The following is a 20,101-nucleotide window of genomic DNA, read 5'->3' on the forward strand; positions in this document are numbered from 1 at the left end:
AAAGGCATTTCTGATAATACGGAGAAAACGCTGCTGGATCTTTCAAGTAAAGGGCAGCACACCAGTAGGGCTATCCAAAAATTTCTACAATAAATCCACGTACTTTGAAACCAGGAGACAGTTGCCTGGTTTCTGTATAAACTCAGTCAAATTTATGACACATCAGAAGACTGAAATTAGAGTAAGAAGATATGTTTTTCAAATTATTGAGAGCATCTTCCTGCCTTGCTCACCCATACGCAGAAATCCCCAAGTGCAGGGTTTCATTCTTGTTCAGTTGGAAATATGTCCATAATAAGAAGCATATGCTCTGAAGCAACACGGTGCACTTTTAAAAGAACATTCTGCATTCATTTATCAAAGCACAGCCGTTTATACACGATAACAACTTGTGTCAACAGTGTTGCCGAAATTTATTATACTAACAGGCTACAAATTGCTGTAAATTATTAGTAAACTAGGCAGAACATGTGCGCTGGTTATTAAGACTACTGCCTACAGCGTGCCCAGGAGACCGGTGTCGCGGCAGGAAAAGGCAGAACAGAAATCAATGTGAAGCAGGGCAACAACTGTGCGCTGGAGCAAAGGACTGAAGTCTTATCTGGTGGGTGCACCTCCTTCGTACTGCCAGTGGGTTGTCCCACTGGCAAACCAGAGCCACCCCAGCTTGAGAACCTCTCATACCAAATGGTCCTGTTGTAGGGATTGTGACAACTGCAGTTATTAGGAGTTGCTTCAGAGATCTGCTTAGTATGAAAAGCTAGATCATAGCTAAGGGCCGCCTGTCAAAAAGAATTTGGTTAATGAAGAAAAGATTGTATTGCCTGTTTATCATGCATTACCTGTACTGAGAGTGATCCAGCAAATACTCCACGGGCTCTCTACTGACTGTACATAAACTAACGCTTTTGAGTGTGATTTAATAGCTATCATTAAAAAATATGAGCACTTGCTAATTTGTTATTACACTATATTGGTTTGGTTTAAAAAAACCCAAACCCCACAGCCTTCTTGTCCTTCTATCACCCTACAGAATGTTAAAGAAATTAAATTATTATCTTTACTTGCATTTATGCCATATAATTTTACCCAGTAAAATGGATACAAATAGGTTCAGAGCAGTTTTCTCAACTCTTGTATTCAAGCTATCTGGAGAGGGTGTTGTATCCCTGAGGCTTTTATTGACTTCAGCTGGGAATATTCAGAGCTTGCTCTCTCATACCGTGATAGGCAGCTGGCACTCCCAACCCCCCCGAAACAGACAGCAGTCTGCTGTGAATACAGCTGAGTAGCAAACTTACTAATAGTCACTTATACAGAATACAGACAGAATTAGTAATGCACATTCAAAAGCAATGCACAAATTCCTGTGTGCACAGCAATTAAATTATTTTCTCAAGTGCCACAGGAATACAAAATGTAACAAAATAGATTTTAGCTCAGCTGTGTACAGACTGATGCTGGTGTTTCAAGTAATTTTGGGACTGCAAATCTTACTCTGAATGTACAGAGTGTGTGTCATTAAAAAGCAAGAGATAACTTGGATTTATACAGGCAGACCTGGCAGCCCTTTCCTAATGGGACTGCGAGACCTAAGCTGAAGAATAACTTCTTTGTTATTTAAATCAGCAAAACAGACTTTCATGAATCACACCTAGAGAAAGCATTATTATTGTAATTATGTCTCTTCATAACATACAGGGTTTTACATACCTTTCACTAGTTATTTTTAGACACATTCTTGTGGTTTTTGTATTTCATATAATTTGTTGCAGTAAGCTATGAAATTCTTTCATACTTCTCTATGTTTGTGAAACCTTGAATCACACAATTTTTAAAAAAGATTCCTTAAAACCATCTACTTAACAGCAATGTATTCGGTATACTTCTACCCAGTTAAACTGGAAATGTCCTCAGCACATTCCAAGCAGTTCACTGAAATGGCAAGGAGCTGCTTTGCCAGCAGTGCTCTAGGATGAACTAGGAAATACCCTACCAATTTTTTCGACTCCCCTGAAAAATCTCAGAGCATTCCTGAAATATTTTCAAGAATACTTCATATAAAATCTTGTTGATCTCCCACTTAATAACTACTCATTAAATTTATCACCTTATGCTGCAATGGCAATTTAGGAAGTGTAGCTGAAGTCTCTGAATTTACGTCTTGCAGAACAAGCCAGTTTTGGTACTTCATGCAACCTCTCTCTTCTACTACCAACTATTTCTGCCTTTCTACCTCAAGGTAGAGGACAATCAGCAGCACAAGCAATGAAAGCCAGAACTTGCCTAAATGAGGCAGCATCACCAGCACCAAATCCCATCAGCTGCTCATAAGGAGAAGAGCATGCAGGATCTGGGTGGTTTTGAGGAGGCTACCGTGGCTGCCACGGGAAAGATGGGTAGGAGCTCTAAAAGTGACACCACCGTTCAGGAATGCCTGTTACAACTTGCTGTTATCTTAACAAAAGTGGAGCTGGAGAGGGTTCTTCAAATATGTTACTTTTCCAGGAAGGTACCGCATGTGGATGGAGGTTTCAATTACTTTTTTTGTCTCAAAAAGAGAAGGTGATTTATTATCATGAACATAGACAAAAATATGCTTTAACAAAAAAAAAAAACAACCCAAAAACCAAACCCATAACAAAAACACGCAAAGGCAGACTTAGCAAATGTTGATTAGTAAATATATATTATCAAAGAAATAAAATCAATTTTACTACTGACAGCTTAAAGCCCCCAATTTTTATTTTTGAGATTTTTACTAAGAGGTATAAATTCTGGAGGATCAGGATCTTTAAAATGCCTCATACTGGTACATACTGAATATCACATGGAATATTTTCCCTGCACAAAAACCATGTAGGAGAAAATTTGGACTTATTAATTTACTCGTATCAGTTGCTGTAGCCAGGTAGGTTGTTCATTAATTTGTGCTAATAATAAAATCTGATGATTTACTTGAAAGCAGAACATACTGCTTCAGTGCAATTAGGAAACCTTATGACATCAGACTCCATGACTCCTAACAGATTATCAGGAAGTGCCTCCTGGCCACTTGGTAGCAATTTGTAGCTCTGGAGTTTATTAAAACTTCCAGTTTATTACTGAGCTGCAGTGTCCTTCAGAAATGCTCCTTTTTCTCCATGTTCTCTGTATTTTTTTCAAGCATACTATTTTTATTCCCCACTTTTTCCCAGCTCATCAACCCAGGGTCTTGTTTCTAAGTTCTCAGCAGCCTGAGAGCAGCAAGACAGTGAAGGTCCTGCAGCTGCACTGCGGGCAATTGCCTCCGACACCATTCTTCATTGGATCCATCAGCATGGGTTTAGCTGGTGCTTTCACATGGGTAACTTTTTTCCTGCTTTTGAGGAAATACAATATACATTGCAAAAGCCAAGCTATGTGTTTCTGCTGTTTCACTTTTGAAGGATATTTGGTACATATTGACAGGGTTGTAACATAAACATTTCTGGAAGGGTTTGCGGAGTGTAAACATGGATGGTTCAGTTTTTTTACTTGCTTTTGCTCTTCCTTGAAAGATCAGCAAATATCGCAGAATACTTGAGGTTGGAAGGGACACTTCCGCTGACACTTCCCATGCAAAACAGATGCCCCCGTCATATCTTACTTTTAGTGACGACTCCCTCTAATCGAATGATATTAGGGTGGTCAAACTGTCCCATGATGCTTGCTTCTCCCAGGAAGTCCCTTCTCTGTTTTTCTGTGTAGCCAACTTTCAGGGTTTTGATAGCCACTGAAATTTCCTTTTTAGACGGCAGCTTTAGGCGCCCACTGCACACTTCTCCAAATTCCCCTAAAAAAGTGGAAAAATGACAAAAGACGAAATGTAGTTATTTCACAGGGATTTAAGAAAGAAGACTTAGCGTTCAGCAAAAGTCCCTGAAGTGTGATGTTTACTGGTGGGCCACAGACCGGAGCTCCAAAGGAGGCCTTCAGACAACTACTTAACATTTCCATGCTTGGGTTCTCCAGCTGTCAAATTGGACAATGTCCCTTATTTACACTGCATATCCAGATGACTGCAGAGCAGAGGAATGCATAAATGTCACCAGAAAATCCCCTTTTTGTTTCAGTTGTTGCACTTTGAGACAATAGTAGGAGGGCTAACTGATTAACACAGAAGTATCAGAATAGTCATGCATCCTTGTGAACATTATACTCTTCATTTCTACCAGACATAGTCCAATTCCCAATTATTTTACTTATTTCAATTAAAGTAGCAAGATAATTCTTAACAAAAGAATTTATCTACACAGCTACAAAGAAAAAAGAAAGCCATACAGATTGTCTTTGTTCAATCATTATTCAGATTGATCTAATCATGCAAATATATACTGTCACTATGGGGCTATGGAACCTGATAGTCCACCATTAATATTTTGCCCACCGTATATTGTCTGAGATCCCTAAACAGGAAACAGCAGATATCACTGCATGTTTACTTTTATACAATGTGGTTTTTCCTTTGCTATGTAACATCCAAGAAGAGTGCACAGGGAAGATTATCTTAGCATTCAAATGAGCAAGTATTAAATATGTTGAAAAATTGCTGGAAGAAAATACTCACTTGAAAATTTCTGTATTTAACTACTGATTACAGAAAGCATATAAGGAAGTTTCAGTATCTTAAAAAACATTTGAGCAGCAACTGACGTTTGATTCTCAGTTATACAACACCCCATCTTAGATTTCATATGATATAATAAACTGCACTTACAACATGCCAGTTAAAATTACAGTAGCAACTTTTTGTCTCCTTGTTTTAATGACAAAATAATTGAAATAATGAAAAATACAATAAAAACAGAGAATGGATAAAATATACAAAAAACATGATGACAAGAATTGCACTATATGATTATTTATATTTAGAGACAAGGAAAAAACTTTACTGAACAGAGAAGAAAAGAAAGGTGTTCTGTTTTGTGTTTTGTTGTGTGGGGTTTTTTTCTTTCAAGAAACTAGAGAGTGTTATTGGAGGGCTTTAACACTCTTTTTTCAATAATACATGCCTATTCAGGTTCTTTTGTCAACATACATGAGATCTAAATATAAATAACCCTTCATATCCATATTTTGTCGTGTGGCCTTGTATAGAAAGTTTGACTTGGAAACAAACAAACCCTAAAAATCTAAATCTAGGTGGCATCATTTTTATGCAAACTGGGAATTTTGTTTTTATTTGTGAGTGAAACATCACGGAAAGAGTGATTATACTGCTGACATATGACCTTTTCCCAACTTAACGTGTAATAATCCTAAATGCAATAGCATTACTACGCCTCTAAAGAGCAAAGGCTCTTGGAGCTCACTTGCCCACAATGATTCTTTCTTTATCTCTGCAGCTGATTGTTTACATTAAGCAACATCTGTGAAAACTAAAAATTACCAAACCCCACATATTTTAATAGGCAAATTTAAATCATGTTGCTCTTCATAGATTTAATGCTCAGAAACATGTTATGGATTGACAGCCATTCACCATTGACTTCAGATATGATACCACATGGGATACATTTCAGATGTTACATTCAGCCCATTTATGTGCAAATTGAAATTATTCTTTCATCAACTTGCCACCAGCATGGCGGGCATTAGAGTCCATATCCCACCTGTGGCACTGCAGTTCAGGAATGATAAAGGGAGTAATAACAATGACCAGAATCTTAAAAGTCAGGGTTGTGTGTTCAAGTTCAAAGCTCAAGGATTTGGTGTTATTTATATACAGCAAGGAATGAGAAGAGAGACATGACAATAGTTTTGGCTTATCAAAATTATGGTTATAAATAAGATGGACACCGACTCCATTTTCTATACATAAAAGGCAAACCAAATAGTTGCAAATTACAATAAAGGTCAGATCAGGAAAAAAATTCTAACAGTAAGGACACTTGGACAGTACAAAAGATTTTTTTAGGAAGGCTATAAACTCTTTTATCTTAGAAATTGTAAAGAATAAGCATCTGTCAAGAATGGTACCTAACAAGTTTTGTTTGGGGCAAAGGTGTGGACTGAATGACCTCCAGAGGTCACTTCTCAGCTTTATTTTCTGAAGTTTCTCTTTTAGACAGCCAGTTTAACCAAACAAACTGAACAAATGTGTCATAGGGCAATGACAACCTAGGGTGGAGCCGGAGGGAAGAAGCAGCACCCGAGGGCGAGTGTGTGTGTGAGGAGTCAGAAGGGGCACCCATCGGCTCACTGGAGTCGCCCGCTGTGAAGGGACTCCGGACCCAGCAGTTAAAGCCTGGGGTGGTGCGTGTGCGTGGGTGACTCCTTGATTGGTGCGCGAATGCTCGGGCAGCAGCTTCTCCCTTAACAAGTCATGGTACCGTGCTATTAATTCAATAACTAAAAAAATTAAAAACAGGGTATACCCTTGTATACATATATATTACTAAAATAGCACTTACATTACACCCATTGTTTCTAACATTATTTGTATTTCAGGCTGCCAAGACAGGAAGCAGCTCAGAAAATGAACTGTAAAACCTATTACTAGTAACTAATGGGTGTTGAGTTCCGTTCAGACTTCTCAATTAAAAATATTCAACCTCTGCAAGCCAAAATGACTAGTATACTTTACGAAGCACAAACACGGCTTCAGTTCAAATACTAACCCCAGCTCAATACTGTCAGAGCACCACAAAGAGGAAGACCAAAGCACATCTTGAAAACAGAAGGAAGCAAAAAAAGTGCTTGAACTAAATCTTGTAATGTCCAGCTTTGTATTCCCTTTTCTCTATGTTTTAATGGCCCAAAAAGCTATAACAAGCTAACCTCTTAAAAGTATTGTTCAGTTACTGTCAATGGAGACTATAGCTATGATTTCAGCAAGCAGACCAGCAATCAATCCTTCACTTCTGACCAGAATTGTATATCTGATATTTGTTTGACTTTTGGGAAGGAAAAGGTTATGGGTAATATCCATCAACACAGTCCAATTTAGCCATGGCTGCACAATTTAGAACCTGGGTGATTAATTGGACTCCTCAAGTGCCTTGAGGCCAGTGGATGCTGCAAGAGACTAGAAGTTGGACCCTTTATAGCAATGGAGCTTACTGTTGTCCATGAATATAAAATGGGTTTTCTTGGAAAATGTTTTCACTGGAGAAAGCTCACTGGGCAGCCCAACTATGTTAACCTTTGGTTCTTTCATATACAGGACAGTATGGATGCTACGTAAGTCTATCTGGTCAACACCCATAGTGACATGCAGTTACACTACATCTTTTTCCTGCAGATCATTATTATATGGTCCCAGTAAGAAATGGACTAGATCTCATCATGGATTGTTCAGGAGGAATAAGGACTTGTGTTCAAGTTGGAAGGTGGAAAACCTGGCACTGATTTTAAGAGATGAGGTTGATGGCTTTTCACGTAAAGCCTTTCTGAAGTGTTTATTTTTAATTATGCTACACACATAAACATTGTATAACCTGCCCTGCAGACTGATATGTCTATTTACATGTGGAAAGCAAACAGATACTATTAGGAGGGCTGTTCATGGTATAAAAATCTCTCTTCGGGAGATCTTATCTTAATTTCTTTTTTAAATAGGCTGCTTAGTGCATCAGTGAATGGCATTTGCTGTGCATTTAGACCCAGGGGACAAGTAAAAGATGACTCTGTGAAATTAGCTACTCCCTTTACTTTGCTGTGCTTTAAATCATGATTGTACTGCTGTGCACAGAACTCCCTCGGAGCTGGAGAGGCACCTAAGCTGAATGTTTCATAAACCTCGTGAACCTCTAGCAAGGTTCTACAAGCTCTTACTGAGACACTGCAAACCTTCACAGTAAGTTCATGGAAAGGTAGCCCCTAAATTTTAGAAACACTTTGATCAACAAGATGTTGTGCTACAAGTATGTTTAAACTTTGAAAGAAAAGCAAATGCTTGCTTTCATGTTCAGCAAAGCATATACTTAAATCTACCCCAAAGCAAGAAAGTACTTTCTGTAGCATTCTCTTGCTGTCCAATTGGATTCAAACTTCTTAAGTGGTTTGCTGAACTGGATCCATAAAAACAAGTGAGTTGTTTTAAAAGAAAGAATTACTGTAAAGAAAAATCTGAAAAAGTGGCTCCTGACCTCAATTTTCTTATGCTTAGCCTCCCACTAAAATCCCTTGTGTTTTTCTTGAGGTTCTTTTGGATAAGAGTATTTCCTTATTGCATTTGGGTAGGTTTTCAAAGCTATGTAAACTGCCTTCTATTCTCAGAGACTTCTGGCTAAAGCTGTGAAAAACTACTTGGAAAAGTACCTCCAAATATCAAGATTACTTGCCTGACTTGAAGGTCTCATTACTTACGTCACACTTCAATGCTGTTAAATGAATCCCTTCTTCTCAAATCACAGTCTTTTTATAATTTCGTTCACACTTGCATTTGTAAAGGAGAAGGGCAGGAAAGGACTAAGTCATTCACTCAAATAAGTCATTGACTCAAGTAAGAGACAGGAAATGCCTTTCTGCTTTTAGGGAGGACAGAAGTGTTCCTGCAAAAGCAGCCTCGGAGGCACTCACTCCAAATGCAAAAGCTACCACGTGCTGAACATGACAGCAGTGTAAAGTGATGCTATGAATGCATTTTGGAAGCTCCCAGCACTCTACAGCCTGATTTTCATCTGTTCGTCCCTGTCTGGTTCTTCCTGTTGGCACCTCTGGCAATTGTTAATAGGAAATGCTGACTGTAATGCCGTATGTAGTTTAGGCTACATGAATCTGAGTCATGGCCTCCAACAAATGGCTTTATTATATCTTGAGTCCAAGCTTCAATGTAGAGGACCTGCAGAACCTACTGTCACTTTCACTGATGTGGAGTGGAGCAAAGGGACTTATTTTTAATACCACCTGACTCTTTTAGGACATATTCCTTTTTTGAAGCCTCTCAGAAAACTCTTTCTCCATTTTCAGAGGCCATATTTGGCAAATTTTGGTTTACCTCTCATTGCATTCTGATTAAAAATAGGTCAGAACAACGAGCTATAAAATATGACATATCATTGCTTCTTATGAATTTGTTTTCTAGATTCATATACCGCATAAAGGCCAAGTTTAGAAAGCTTACATTTATGAACGAAGGCCCCTGGAAGTCTTATAAGGAAACATACTGCTCTTGAACTTAGCTTTTCAGTATCCCCCTTCTCTATCCCCATATTAATTCTCCATTATATGCAGTAAGCAGAGCTTTGCTGCCTTGACTGAAGATGATGGAGAACAGTGCACTCTTGTGGGGCAAAATTAAAACCAGCAAGGAACAAGAATTCTACCTTTGCAGATAATAACCTAACTTCATACAAGCAGTTGAGTAGCTGCAGTAAGAGAGGATGAAAACTGTTTCTTTTTACTGGGTGATTCAGGAGATGCACTGAGTACCGTAGCTTGGTTCTACATTTTTTTCCAAATGAAAATCTTTTTCTGTGCACTAGAAGTCTGTCTCTCTCACATCTCATGATTTTAATTCAAATGGTAAATTTAGAGAGAAGCAAAAAATCAATAACAAAAGAACCAGTAATTTTCAATGGATTAAAAATCAATAGTACTCTCACAAATGCTTTAATTTAGCAGGAAAGCTAACACTTCATGATATTCTGACTCGATGAGACAATCTGCCACTTCACTTCAAAGAGCAAGCACACATCCAGTCAGGAACTACATGGTGCATTGCAACACGGACAACTCAGTGAGACGAGACTTTCTGTAATCTGGCTCCTCTGCTACAAAATCTGTTCATTTCAACAGTTTGTCTTCTGTAAACCCAACAATCTATGGCGTCTGTATGGCTCATACAATCAGTTATCAGACAGACAACCCCTTCCTCCTAAATCGATAATTCAAATCCAAAGCAGTGACCAAAATCAATCCGATGACCAAAGGTCATTGCAGTCTGATGGATGCGTGGTGACTGGTATGAAATGAGTTTGTGGTTTCACTCAAGGCATAATAATCAACAGTCCTTTTAAGGGAAAAAAAGAAAACATCTTCACAGTTGATACCATTCTCTGTGCTGACAGATTTTAAAGAGGAACATAGAAGTGAAGCTGAACTCTCTTTTCACTCCCAGCAGTGCTGTGTCCAAGTGTGGGCTAATGGGTGTCCTTTGAAAAACTGTCTTGCGATCTGCTTTCTTTGGGGAAAAAAAATGGAACCGTGTGGCCCTTAACTTTTCATATGCACTGAAGTCAGCTGTAAATATGACCTACTGATTTGAAGACTTTAGAACATTTTCTTTCCAGTCACAAGTATAAACCCAAAGATGTGAAACAGCATACAGCAAAAAACTACCTTTAGTTCAATATATCTGATGGTCATTACCTGCTCCAACCACTTTATCGATGGATATATTAGAAGCATCTAGTTCCTTGGCAAACTCATGCACAGCTTGATTGGGATCCTCATATGTATGTGGATCTACGTAAGTTCTCAGGCCTGGGAGTTTTACTGTGTAGAAACAAATTCAGAGAGAAAATGTTACTTAGACTTAATTAATGCTTCTAAAGAAAGCTCATGAGACAATAGAAACCAATTCAATAGATGAAAAAGGTATACTGCTTCTTCAAATCAACTGCTTTTGACGGGTCTTCAGGAATCTTAACATAGAGTGAAACCAGAGACATTAATGTAGTTATTGCACAGAAGTCTGAAAACCAATTTTAAAAATATCTGCACTTGCCATATTTAACAACTTTTCAAACATTAAAATACTACCCACCCCTCCCAGCTTCCTGCCTTATATCGTGCCTTTCAAGATCACAACAAAGAGGCAAGGAATAAAATGTGTGATGCTACAGTCAACCTGAAAAGTTCTTAGGAATATATTAAGGAGAGCACATTAACTCAAACTTTTTCTTTCCGAGTCCTCCAACAAGATGCATAAGAAAAAATTATACATGAACAAATGCACCTCTGCCTCAATCCCTCTCCTAGTACGTACAAGGATGGCAGCCAGTTGTTCTTAATATTAGTCTGGTTCTAGTGCTCAGTTACCCTAACATCCATGCCATTATTTTATCCCCCTCTACAGTTTCCTGGCCAGGGATTGTTCTGTTTTTCCAGGGCAAGCACTAGTTCAAATGACTGAATGATTTTAAGGGCAGTTTCAAGCTCTCCACATCTTTTCCTCCAGCAGGACTAGGGGTGGGAAGAACATATTATCATTCCCAGCCTTTCTCTCCAGCAAAGATGCTGAAGGCAAAGCATAGCCTTATTCCCCTTTCCCAGCTCAAGGCTCTGCTTGCTTGTGCTTGCACCCGGTACCTTGCATGCATGCCTGCCTCTGTATTAATTCTAGAACACAAAGATGTTTTGTTAACAAAAAGTGAAATAACCGTTACATCCAGCTTGAAGTTTTCTGCTTCTGACACAAAACTTGCATTCCTGGACATGTATTCTAGCTTCTCCTAACTGTACCAGTCAGTCTTGTAAAAAATGCTAGCTCCTCCTACAAACACTGCCTTAACCCACTCAGGAATATCCTTTCCAGCTTGGCATTATTATACTGCATCAATTTGTTGACTGCTAGAATAGTTAAACCTTTTTTGCTGGGGTTACACAGATGGGAAAAAATACCTTTGGACCATTAGTTAGAGCACACCATTGTTTTGTCAAACAATCCCAAGTGTACATGGAAAAAAAAAATCAATTTTATGGAGATTTATTGGCCTCAGAATTGACAAAGAAATGATAAAACTGAGTTCCCAAGCTAATTGCCTCGAAAACAATGCAAACTAAGAGCCATGCTCTTAACACAAGGGCTGCGTGTGCACAGCATTAAATGCCGACTGTTTCCTTCAAGAGCCCGATGATTACAGAATTACTTGCAAGTAAAACAAAAAGTAATTGGCTGTATATTGCTGTTGGTTAAAAATCTTGTAAATTCTCCTTTCCGTCCATGCTGAATGTACATTACAGGCTCCCTCATACCCCCAATAAAAATAACAATTAAAAGCTTCTGCACTGTGGGGTTTTTGGCTGCAGATTTTTAATGCTGACCCCAGAGGTTCCCAAGATCAGGTGATGGTGACTGCAAGGAGAATAATCCCTTCACACCAATAATTAAGGGCAGCCTGTATAGTAACTGGGTTCTGTCATGAAAAACAGATAATAAACACATGCACATGTGTTAAGCTGTACTACTTTACAGCTCATTCTGTGCAAACATAATAATTTACATTTTCATTTTAACAGCATGAATTGCCCTCAAGGTAGCAAAAAAATAAAAAGGGCCTAGCCGAAGAAGGCAAAGGGAGAGGATCTGAGGAGGTGAAACATTTTTGGTCCTTTGAAGTAATATTATAGGATTTGTAATAAGGCTGCAGGGAATAGTTCATGGCTGAAGCCTTTTTTAAAGTAATTCAGAATAAACTGACTGAAATAAACCAGCTGCTGTATTTAAGATGCTGAAAGTTTACGACAGCCATGGAAGTTACTTTATCTTTTTTTAGTTCATAGGAGCAATTTTCTTATTCGTTGAGAAAGACTGTAAGTTAGTAGAATAAAGTTTCCACAGCCACACACATACATGCATACAAATCCACACAGATAAATATCTACAAAATCAAGAAATCATTTTCAAGAATTTCTAACAGAAGTACCAGGTCCATGGTTGGCTCTGTTCTTACTACACAGTGAATCAGCATGGCACTACTCAGAAAACAGTACATAAATATCTAAAGCCAAATTAAAAGCAATTTAATCCACAGGAATTTAACAGCACTGACATGTTTAAGAATAGCGATTGCAACTTTCCTTTGTGTGGGAGTAAGGAGAGCAAATTTTGCCCTGTTATTTGTCTGTGACACTTTTTTTACTGGCTGCTTTTATTTTATAACCTCATTAAATTTGGATGATGAAGCATTAATTCTATGGGCCACATGTAACCGTACAGATTTTTTGAGACTAGTTGGTTAGTGGTTGTTGGGCTGCACGAAGCAAACCCACTGTTACAGCTTGTGTATCCCCTGACAGTGCAGGGGAAGGAGCACACGTGTTGTGGATATGCATGCTCACGGCTCTCTGCAGCTAAGGAGGAGCTCCAAACTTAAAATAATAATAATATGAACAGTCAGAGAACAGTCACTCCATTGTCATGGGGATTAGGAAGCAGTTCTAATTTCCAACTACTGCAGGTAAATCCTCATTAAAATGTTAATTCAATTCTATTTGGTGGGGAGGCACCTGATTATGGTACCAACAACTCTTCTCTTGCAGATGGTACAGCGCCAGCGTTGTGTGCAAAAAACCCATGTACATTAGACTTACAACATGCTAAGCAATAGAAATATATGGTTCAACACGGTTTACATGGTGTAGCAGGATATTTATCTGGAGCTGAAACAGCTTCAGAGACAAACTATTGCTTCTTTTTAAAAACATGCTCACTAGACACCAAGAATTCTGTGGGTGGAAAAAAGGAATTTCCAGTCTCGGTGTTTATAAAGGGTGTTATCTTCGTCCTGTAAGGATGAAAAAAAATCCAAAATGCGCTGATAAAAACCCAAGAACGCCCCCCCTACTTCTGATCATGAATGTTAAACTATCACCTTCCTCTCCTCTCAGCTTCTCCTGCTCCAAAACTAATTTATTTCTATTTTAAAGAGGGTATGGATGGAGCTTTGACCGTGATCAAGTCTTCCTGATCCACAGCTCCTCTGCTGTGGAAAAGTGCTGCAGGGTTATGCACCCTGCAGAGAGGATCCAGGATCTGAGAGGAGCTGAAATACTTCAGGAAGACATTCTCCTCCAGCCATGGGTCATAGCAAGCTACTTCTTCCTGGTAGCCAGAACACAAGCCCAGGCTCAGAAAATCAACACTTCTTCCCCTGAGCATCTCCTGGATGGGATCTTGCTCCACACTGCTCCTTTCACAGGGCACAGCCTAATGACCCACAGTAGCCATGAATAAAGTCCCATTAAGCCTTATTAAAAACAGTATGCAAACATCAGAAATAGACAGGCTTTTGGTTTGGCTTTTGAACATGTTTCAAAAGTAGCCCAGATTCCTCAGGATAAGCAAAATCTCACATTCTTAACTATATACAATTTTTGTGGTACAAAGACAACGTAAGTCATTAGAAAGGCTCTCTTCTTCGTCCTCGAGGAGGCCCAAAGAAAGCACAGACATATTCATTCTTACAAGTGGGGAATCAGGACTTCAACAAAACATGTTTGTAAACAGAGCTGGATCTAAAAATCTCATTAATTTGAGAGACACTTGTTTAGTAGTTATTCTTAATTTAAGAAACTACTCCAAATCACTTTTCAGCCTATGCTTAGACTAATTCCAAGCTAAATTGTTAGTGGGTCAACTCTGTTAAGCAAGCAATTTTCACAGTCCTTCCAGTAGTCATCAAGACAGATTTCATTGATTTTATATTTTGCTTTGGGAAAAAAAAAAAGTAATTTCTTAGACTTTAAACAGCTGGTAATGAGGAAGTTGAAGTTACACTCTGCATTTCAGTAATGCACAGCAGAATCAATATCATATTGCTAACCACACGCATTGTTTGAACATAGACGGCAATGTTTTGCTCATTACTAACCTGAACACAGATGAAAGAATTTGAAACAAAGAATAATTGTTTGGGGAAAATCTCCTTACCCACAAGAGAAGAGATAATTCTCTTCCCAATTTCACCTTGGTTTAAGTGAGGTATGACTTTTGGGTTTTTTTTAAATTGAAAAATACCAGTTATCTAGGGAATGAATTCAACAGATCTGGAAGCATTAAAAGGCTTCAGTAACTTACAATGGCCATTCCCAAAATGTAGTCTTTTCTCATCAGTGCCATGTTTAGACTTCTTGTATCCACAGAATCTACAAGCAACAGAGAAAAAAAAATTAATATAGAGAATTTTATATGTTAGCTGCAGGTGGAAACAGAATAAAATGTTTTCCCTCCACAATTAAATGCCTGTTTGAAAGTTTAATGATATTTACATTCTCTGTGCCCTATAGAGGCATGTTATGTTCTCAGGGAATTTGAGGAAATTGGCTAATGAGAGGATTTGTTGATTTTTGACCCCTACAGTTTAATTTTACAATTGCCTAAGAATGTGTTTATAGCATTTTTTAACAACTGCTGCATGACTGGGGCTGCTAACGTTCGCGGGCTCATTACCGAGTATGAAGCAGTATTCGGAGCTCCTGGGCAGCAGACAAAGGAGAAGGCGCAAACCAGCCATGCTACTGCCTGACGACACCCAATTTGCCATGCTCATCAAGGCCCCTCGGGGAAATGGAAGTGGGAGTAAATGTGCAAAACCGATGATAAACTAACCTCCCAATCAAGACGTACACCACAACTGTGAGGAGAATAATGGCTACTGCCGCTGAAATAGCAATCATTACGACCTGGCTATTCTCACTGGAAATGGAGAATGCTGGAAAGTTAACACAAAAATATATAAATAACGCCCCCCACACATAACATTGATTACATCACAATCGACACTCACACAGGGAACAGACAGATTAAGTCATCACTACACAGCATTTGGTCTCCTGCCAAATATTTTATCTACTAAGTAGTTTTTCATCAGAGAAATACATACAAGGGAAGAGAACAAAAGACTCTGGCCATCTTTGACAATTTACCAAAGTTGTTTCTGCTACTGCTGATTTTTACTCTTGCTGATTACAGTAACTGCTGTTAAACTGATACTTACATATAAACATATATGTAAATACAAACATACATACCATGACATACATATTATTTGTCATGGTCAGTAAGGAATTCTTCCTTGGCAAGCAATCCCAGCCAGTCAGTAATCATCACCCTTACTCTCGCTTCTGTGTGATGGGAAGTGCTTTAATGAATTCAGCTTCCCAGTTAAGCTTGACGGTATCCCCGTGAAGGTTGTGAAAAGCGGGACACACAGAAGCAGATAGGACTATCCATGGTTAATCGATGTCTATAGGAAAAAGAAGGGCTATTTTCTGCCTTATGTTGGATGCTTCCTTGCGGTCCCTAAGCATGGAGCTTTGGTGCACTAGACTGCTATACTATGACAGGACACCTTTAGACCTTAGGCGTTATGAACAATCTTCAGCAGACATCTGTCGAACTTCACCAAGCACGGCAGAATGAGGCTCCTCAGCACTACGCTTCAAGTTAGCTGTCCAAACTGAGCTGAAAGCTAGCGCTCCTGCTCTCCACAAATTAGACAGTTTGTGTACATGCCTGCTTGGAGTCACACCATTCCCCTTGGGAAGAAGCCTCTGCCTATTACAGACCTACAATTGCACTCGCGTAGTTATGGTATCTTGGCAATAAGAACAAAGTTATGTGATTTGTTCTCTGTATAACGTGTACGCTCGTTATCGAGATGTGCACCACTGTCTCCTGTCACCTTCCACACTTTCGGACAGCTACTTTTTTTTTTTTTCTTTGATAGTACTTTGCAGAGAAAACTCATTAACCTCTAAATTATTAAATTTGTTATCACTCCAACTGTTTTTTTCTCCTTGCTGTCCTTGTTTGTCCTGTCTTTAGTTGGAGTTTCATCCAGTATGCCAAAGCTGCATGTCACCACAACAGCGATTTATAACTATTTTTTTAAACAAGAAGCTTGTTTGCTTTTCAGAATAAGAGCTGAGGTGGGGGAGGAAGGAGGAGGGATGAAGTACATAACATATCGCAAAAAGACATGGATGCCAAGTGAAACACCATTTGGCTTGATGCTACTCTTTTTGGTTGAAAATTGGTTGCTTTTAGCAGAGCACTTCTTACACCATGGGTTCTCAAGCCTTATCATGAATACAGGAATAAGCTTTATGAGAGAGTATCAGAATTATAGTCCTTAGTTGTGTTATAACTCTGAACAGGAGATACGAGTCTCCTGTGAAAGCCTGACCTTCTAAAAAGCAAACAGTCTTTGATTATGCATCATCAGTCTACATCAGTAACTGGGTACCTAAGCAAAGGCTGACTCTTTGATGCATTAAGCCACTTTCAGCTTCTAGCAAAGAGCAGGTCTGGCTTACTATATAGTACCAAGTGATGAGAAAGTAACATTTAAGACTATGAGCTCTATTAAGAGTCTTTCTGATATAACAACAGAACTTGTAAAGAATACCTATAAGGTCATCAGTTAAATAATGCTATTACCTAGGCTTTAGAGAAAAGAAAAATGGAGTGCCAGACCAGTAAATAACTTCCCCAAGGCCACCCAGAAATGTAGTGACAGAAAGGAGAAGGGACCCAAACAGCCTAACTCCCTGACCAGCTGCTCAGCTGAATGACCACCCTTCCTGGCCCGTGCATATTAGTTTCATCTCAAGGCTACATAGGAGACATCAGCAATGCTCTGCAGTAGCGTGGAGAATTACACGCTGACCCACAGGAATAATGGACCAATATAATATTAATTCTCTAGGAGCAGGGGTTTATAGTCCATAGGGTTCAGGTCACAAACTTGGAACAGCACGAGGCTGTGAATCTGTTTTTCTATCAAACTTCCTCCCTTGGCAGGAGCTCTGGTCTAGCAAGGAATCGATTCTGGCAAGAGGCAGAGGTCGGGTAGGGAATGGAAGAAAATACCACCTGTGATAGTCATGGTATACTCTTTATAGCATGTTTCAAGTTTAATGATAAAATATAAAGTTATATAGCAATGCTACCCAGAAAGACACATCATAAATAGTTATGAGTTGCATTTACTAAACTAGAAAAGGCGTGAAAGCAGCCATTCAAATCAGTCAGAAACTGGGCACGATGTCAGTATAAACCATTTGAGCAAATACATACAATCTGGACTGGTTTCAAATTCAAACTTTCGGCTGTTTGTCCCATATCCAGCTGCAGTTCGGGCTCGAATTTGGAAGACGTAGGTGGTATCAGGTTTGAGGCCGCTGATGGTAACATTGGTGCCTTTGGCTCTCAGAATAGTATAGCTTGTCTCTTGTTCCTGCTTTTGGGAAGAGAAATTATCAGATTAAAACCACACCCTAAAAAACAGAAACAAGAGGTGGTCAGTACGAAATTACTACAAATCACCTGGAGAGCACCAGTGTATTTTTTTAATATTTGTAGCCTGACAAATGTTTGCACAGCCATTCATTTTCAATCAGCTAAAAACCTTTTGATTAGCAAGAAATCTAAATCGTTAGAGCTTCTATGGCCTTGTGCTGTAAATCAAATACTAGACATGCTGAGTATACGACATTTCATTATATGGCTTTGCATCATTTTGTCCATAGTCTGTAATACAAGAAAATGAAGATTAAAATGTTATTTAAAATCATAAACCAGATTTGCCTACTGCACTGAACTGGAAGTTGTAACAGGCCAGCTTAGACATTTTAGAACCCTGCAGAGCTATTGCAGGATTCAGTTTTTACTGCCTTGTGTTTTACAAGACAGCGTTTACCTTTGTAACAGTCAGAAAAGAAACTCCACTTAGGCTCTTCACCTCAGCTCTGCCAACAGGCGAATATAACTGGTTTTCTACTATGCTATAAAACCCATGAGATTGATGTGTCCATCCTCGTTTGGGCAAAACCCCACTGAACTTGCTCCTGAATGAGTCTTGGGCTTTACTAGCCAGAATGGAAATATGTTTGCTCCTTACTGCTTTTTGTTAAAGACCAAGGTGTGTATCCAGCACAGATAATACTCTCACGACCACACTCTGCTTAACAGTCACATATTTCTGACATAACAACTTTTTATATAAAATAAGGAACGGACCATTTTGTAATTTAGTAAGTTTGGATACACTTCACACTGTGTAAAAAGCTAATTCTGATAAAAGTATGCCTCAGTCCCACTGTAAGCACATAGCCTAAAAATTTAAGCATGCATTTGGAGCCTGAGGTATTGCTTATTTTACTAAAGCCATCCTGCACCAAGAGACCATTTTCAGCTTCCTAAAAATGGCAGCTGGAACTGCCTCAGAAAAACTCTTGGACAGCAGCCACACATGTGGGGAACTGTGAGAATCTCAGTTGTTTAGGTTCCCAACCATGAACTTCTTTATTCTGGAGGTGGTGGGGATTTCATATGCTGCCCTTTTGCTTTGAACACTCTGAAATATACTAAACCCATTGAGTTTTGCCTGGTTGAAAGCAGAAACTGAGTTAAGTTAACGTATGTCTGATGCAAACAATCTCACCCAATTCCCACTATGTTTTATGGGATTGCATTAGCTTGCAAGGTACCGACATTTTAACTTTGAACGACACTAGAGTGCCAATGCACAAGTACAGAAGTTTGAAAATACTCAACGCATTCATTGTCAAAGCCACCTCACCTTCACGTGAAACGTTCACGTGACTAGAGCTAGTTTAGCCTGTTTGCTCTGCAGCGCTGTCTGCAGTAAGAAAGTTAGGTTTATTCTGTTAGTAGGTTGACATAAACTGTTCACTTTGGTGCTACAGAAGCCTAACTACCCTGTTCCTGGCAGTCTTTGATATCGAGAGAAACAGAACCATTTACACCATAGCTAGGGAAATTGCCAGAATCTCCACATAATATTCAACATCATGCATGTGAGTAATCACAGTGAAGGGTGAAAGAAAGACAGAAAGAAAGAAAGAGCAGGCAGCTAAGCCTGTGCCTAAAGGTTATCATCCAGAATCAAAACCTCAAAGAGGGTGAGCTGGACCTAGGCTTCAAAGAATGACTATAAAAATGTTTACCACAGCCTGTTTTCATCTCACACTAAGAATAAAAAGGAAACCAGCATCGCACCTCCTCACGGTTTCCCGATACTTCTCTGAAAAAGTTTTCTGTTATAAATTCAGGGGAGAAAACCTACAGGAAGACATTTCTAAGGAGCTAACAGGTTTGCATAAATTTATTTACTTTTGAACTAACAAAGGCCTAGTATTATAATTTGCAGGCTTTCCTTATCATTCAGTTGAATGTAGGCAACTATTTTAAATTCAAAGACATAATAATCTTGTCTTTAAGACATAAAATCTTTTGTGTATGCTATGACTGGACACTCATTTTGATCTCACTTCAGGCTGCTTTTATGAAATGCAAACATTTCCTTCTTGTGCAGATACGTATGTGCAAGGGAAAATATAGCCACGGCCCTGTCTGTTAATAATCCGCAATGGAACTTGGAAAATA

At 39.0% G+C, this 20,101-nt stretch overlaps 1 protein-coding gene across 1 annotated transcript in view; it reads right to left on the bottom strand.

Annotated features, from left to right (window-relative positions):
• The window catches only part of EPHA3 (EPH receptor A3), a 214,504-nt gene that overhangs the window by 33,775 nt on the left and 160,628 nt on the right, over nt 1–20,101 (bottom strand). The window contains exons 7-11 of the mRNA XM_010567654.1: nt 17,771–17,933; nt 15,299–15,401; nt 14,768–14,835; nt 10,336–10,461; nt 3,629–3,814 (exon numbers count right to left, since the gene is read on the bottom strand). Of these exons, the coding sequence (XP_010565956.1) occupies nt 3,629–3,814; nt 10,336–10,461; nt 14,768–14,835; nt 15,299–15,401; nt 17,771–17,933 (646 nt within the window). The remainder of the gene's footprint in view (nt 1–3,628; nt 3,815–10,335; nt 10,462–14,767; nt 14,836–15,298; nt 15,402–17,770; nt 17,934–20,101) is intronic.

This window comes from Haliaeetus leucocephalus, unplaced genomic scaffold (assembly GCF_000737465.1).
Source record: "Haliaeetus leucocephalus isolate CR32 unplaced genomic scaffold, Haliaeetus_leucocephalus-4.0 Scaffold228, whole genome shotgun sequence".
In the NCBI taxonomy this organism is placed as follows: Eukaryota; Metazoa; Chordata; class Aves; order Accipitriformes; family Accipitridae; genus Haliaeetus; species Haliaeetus leucocephalus.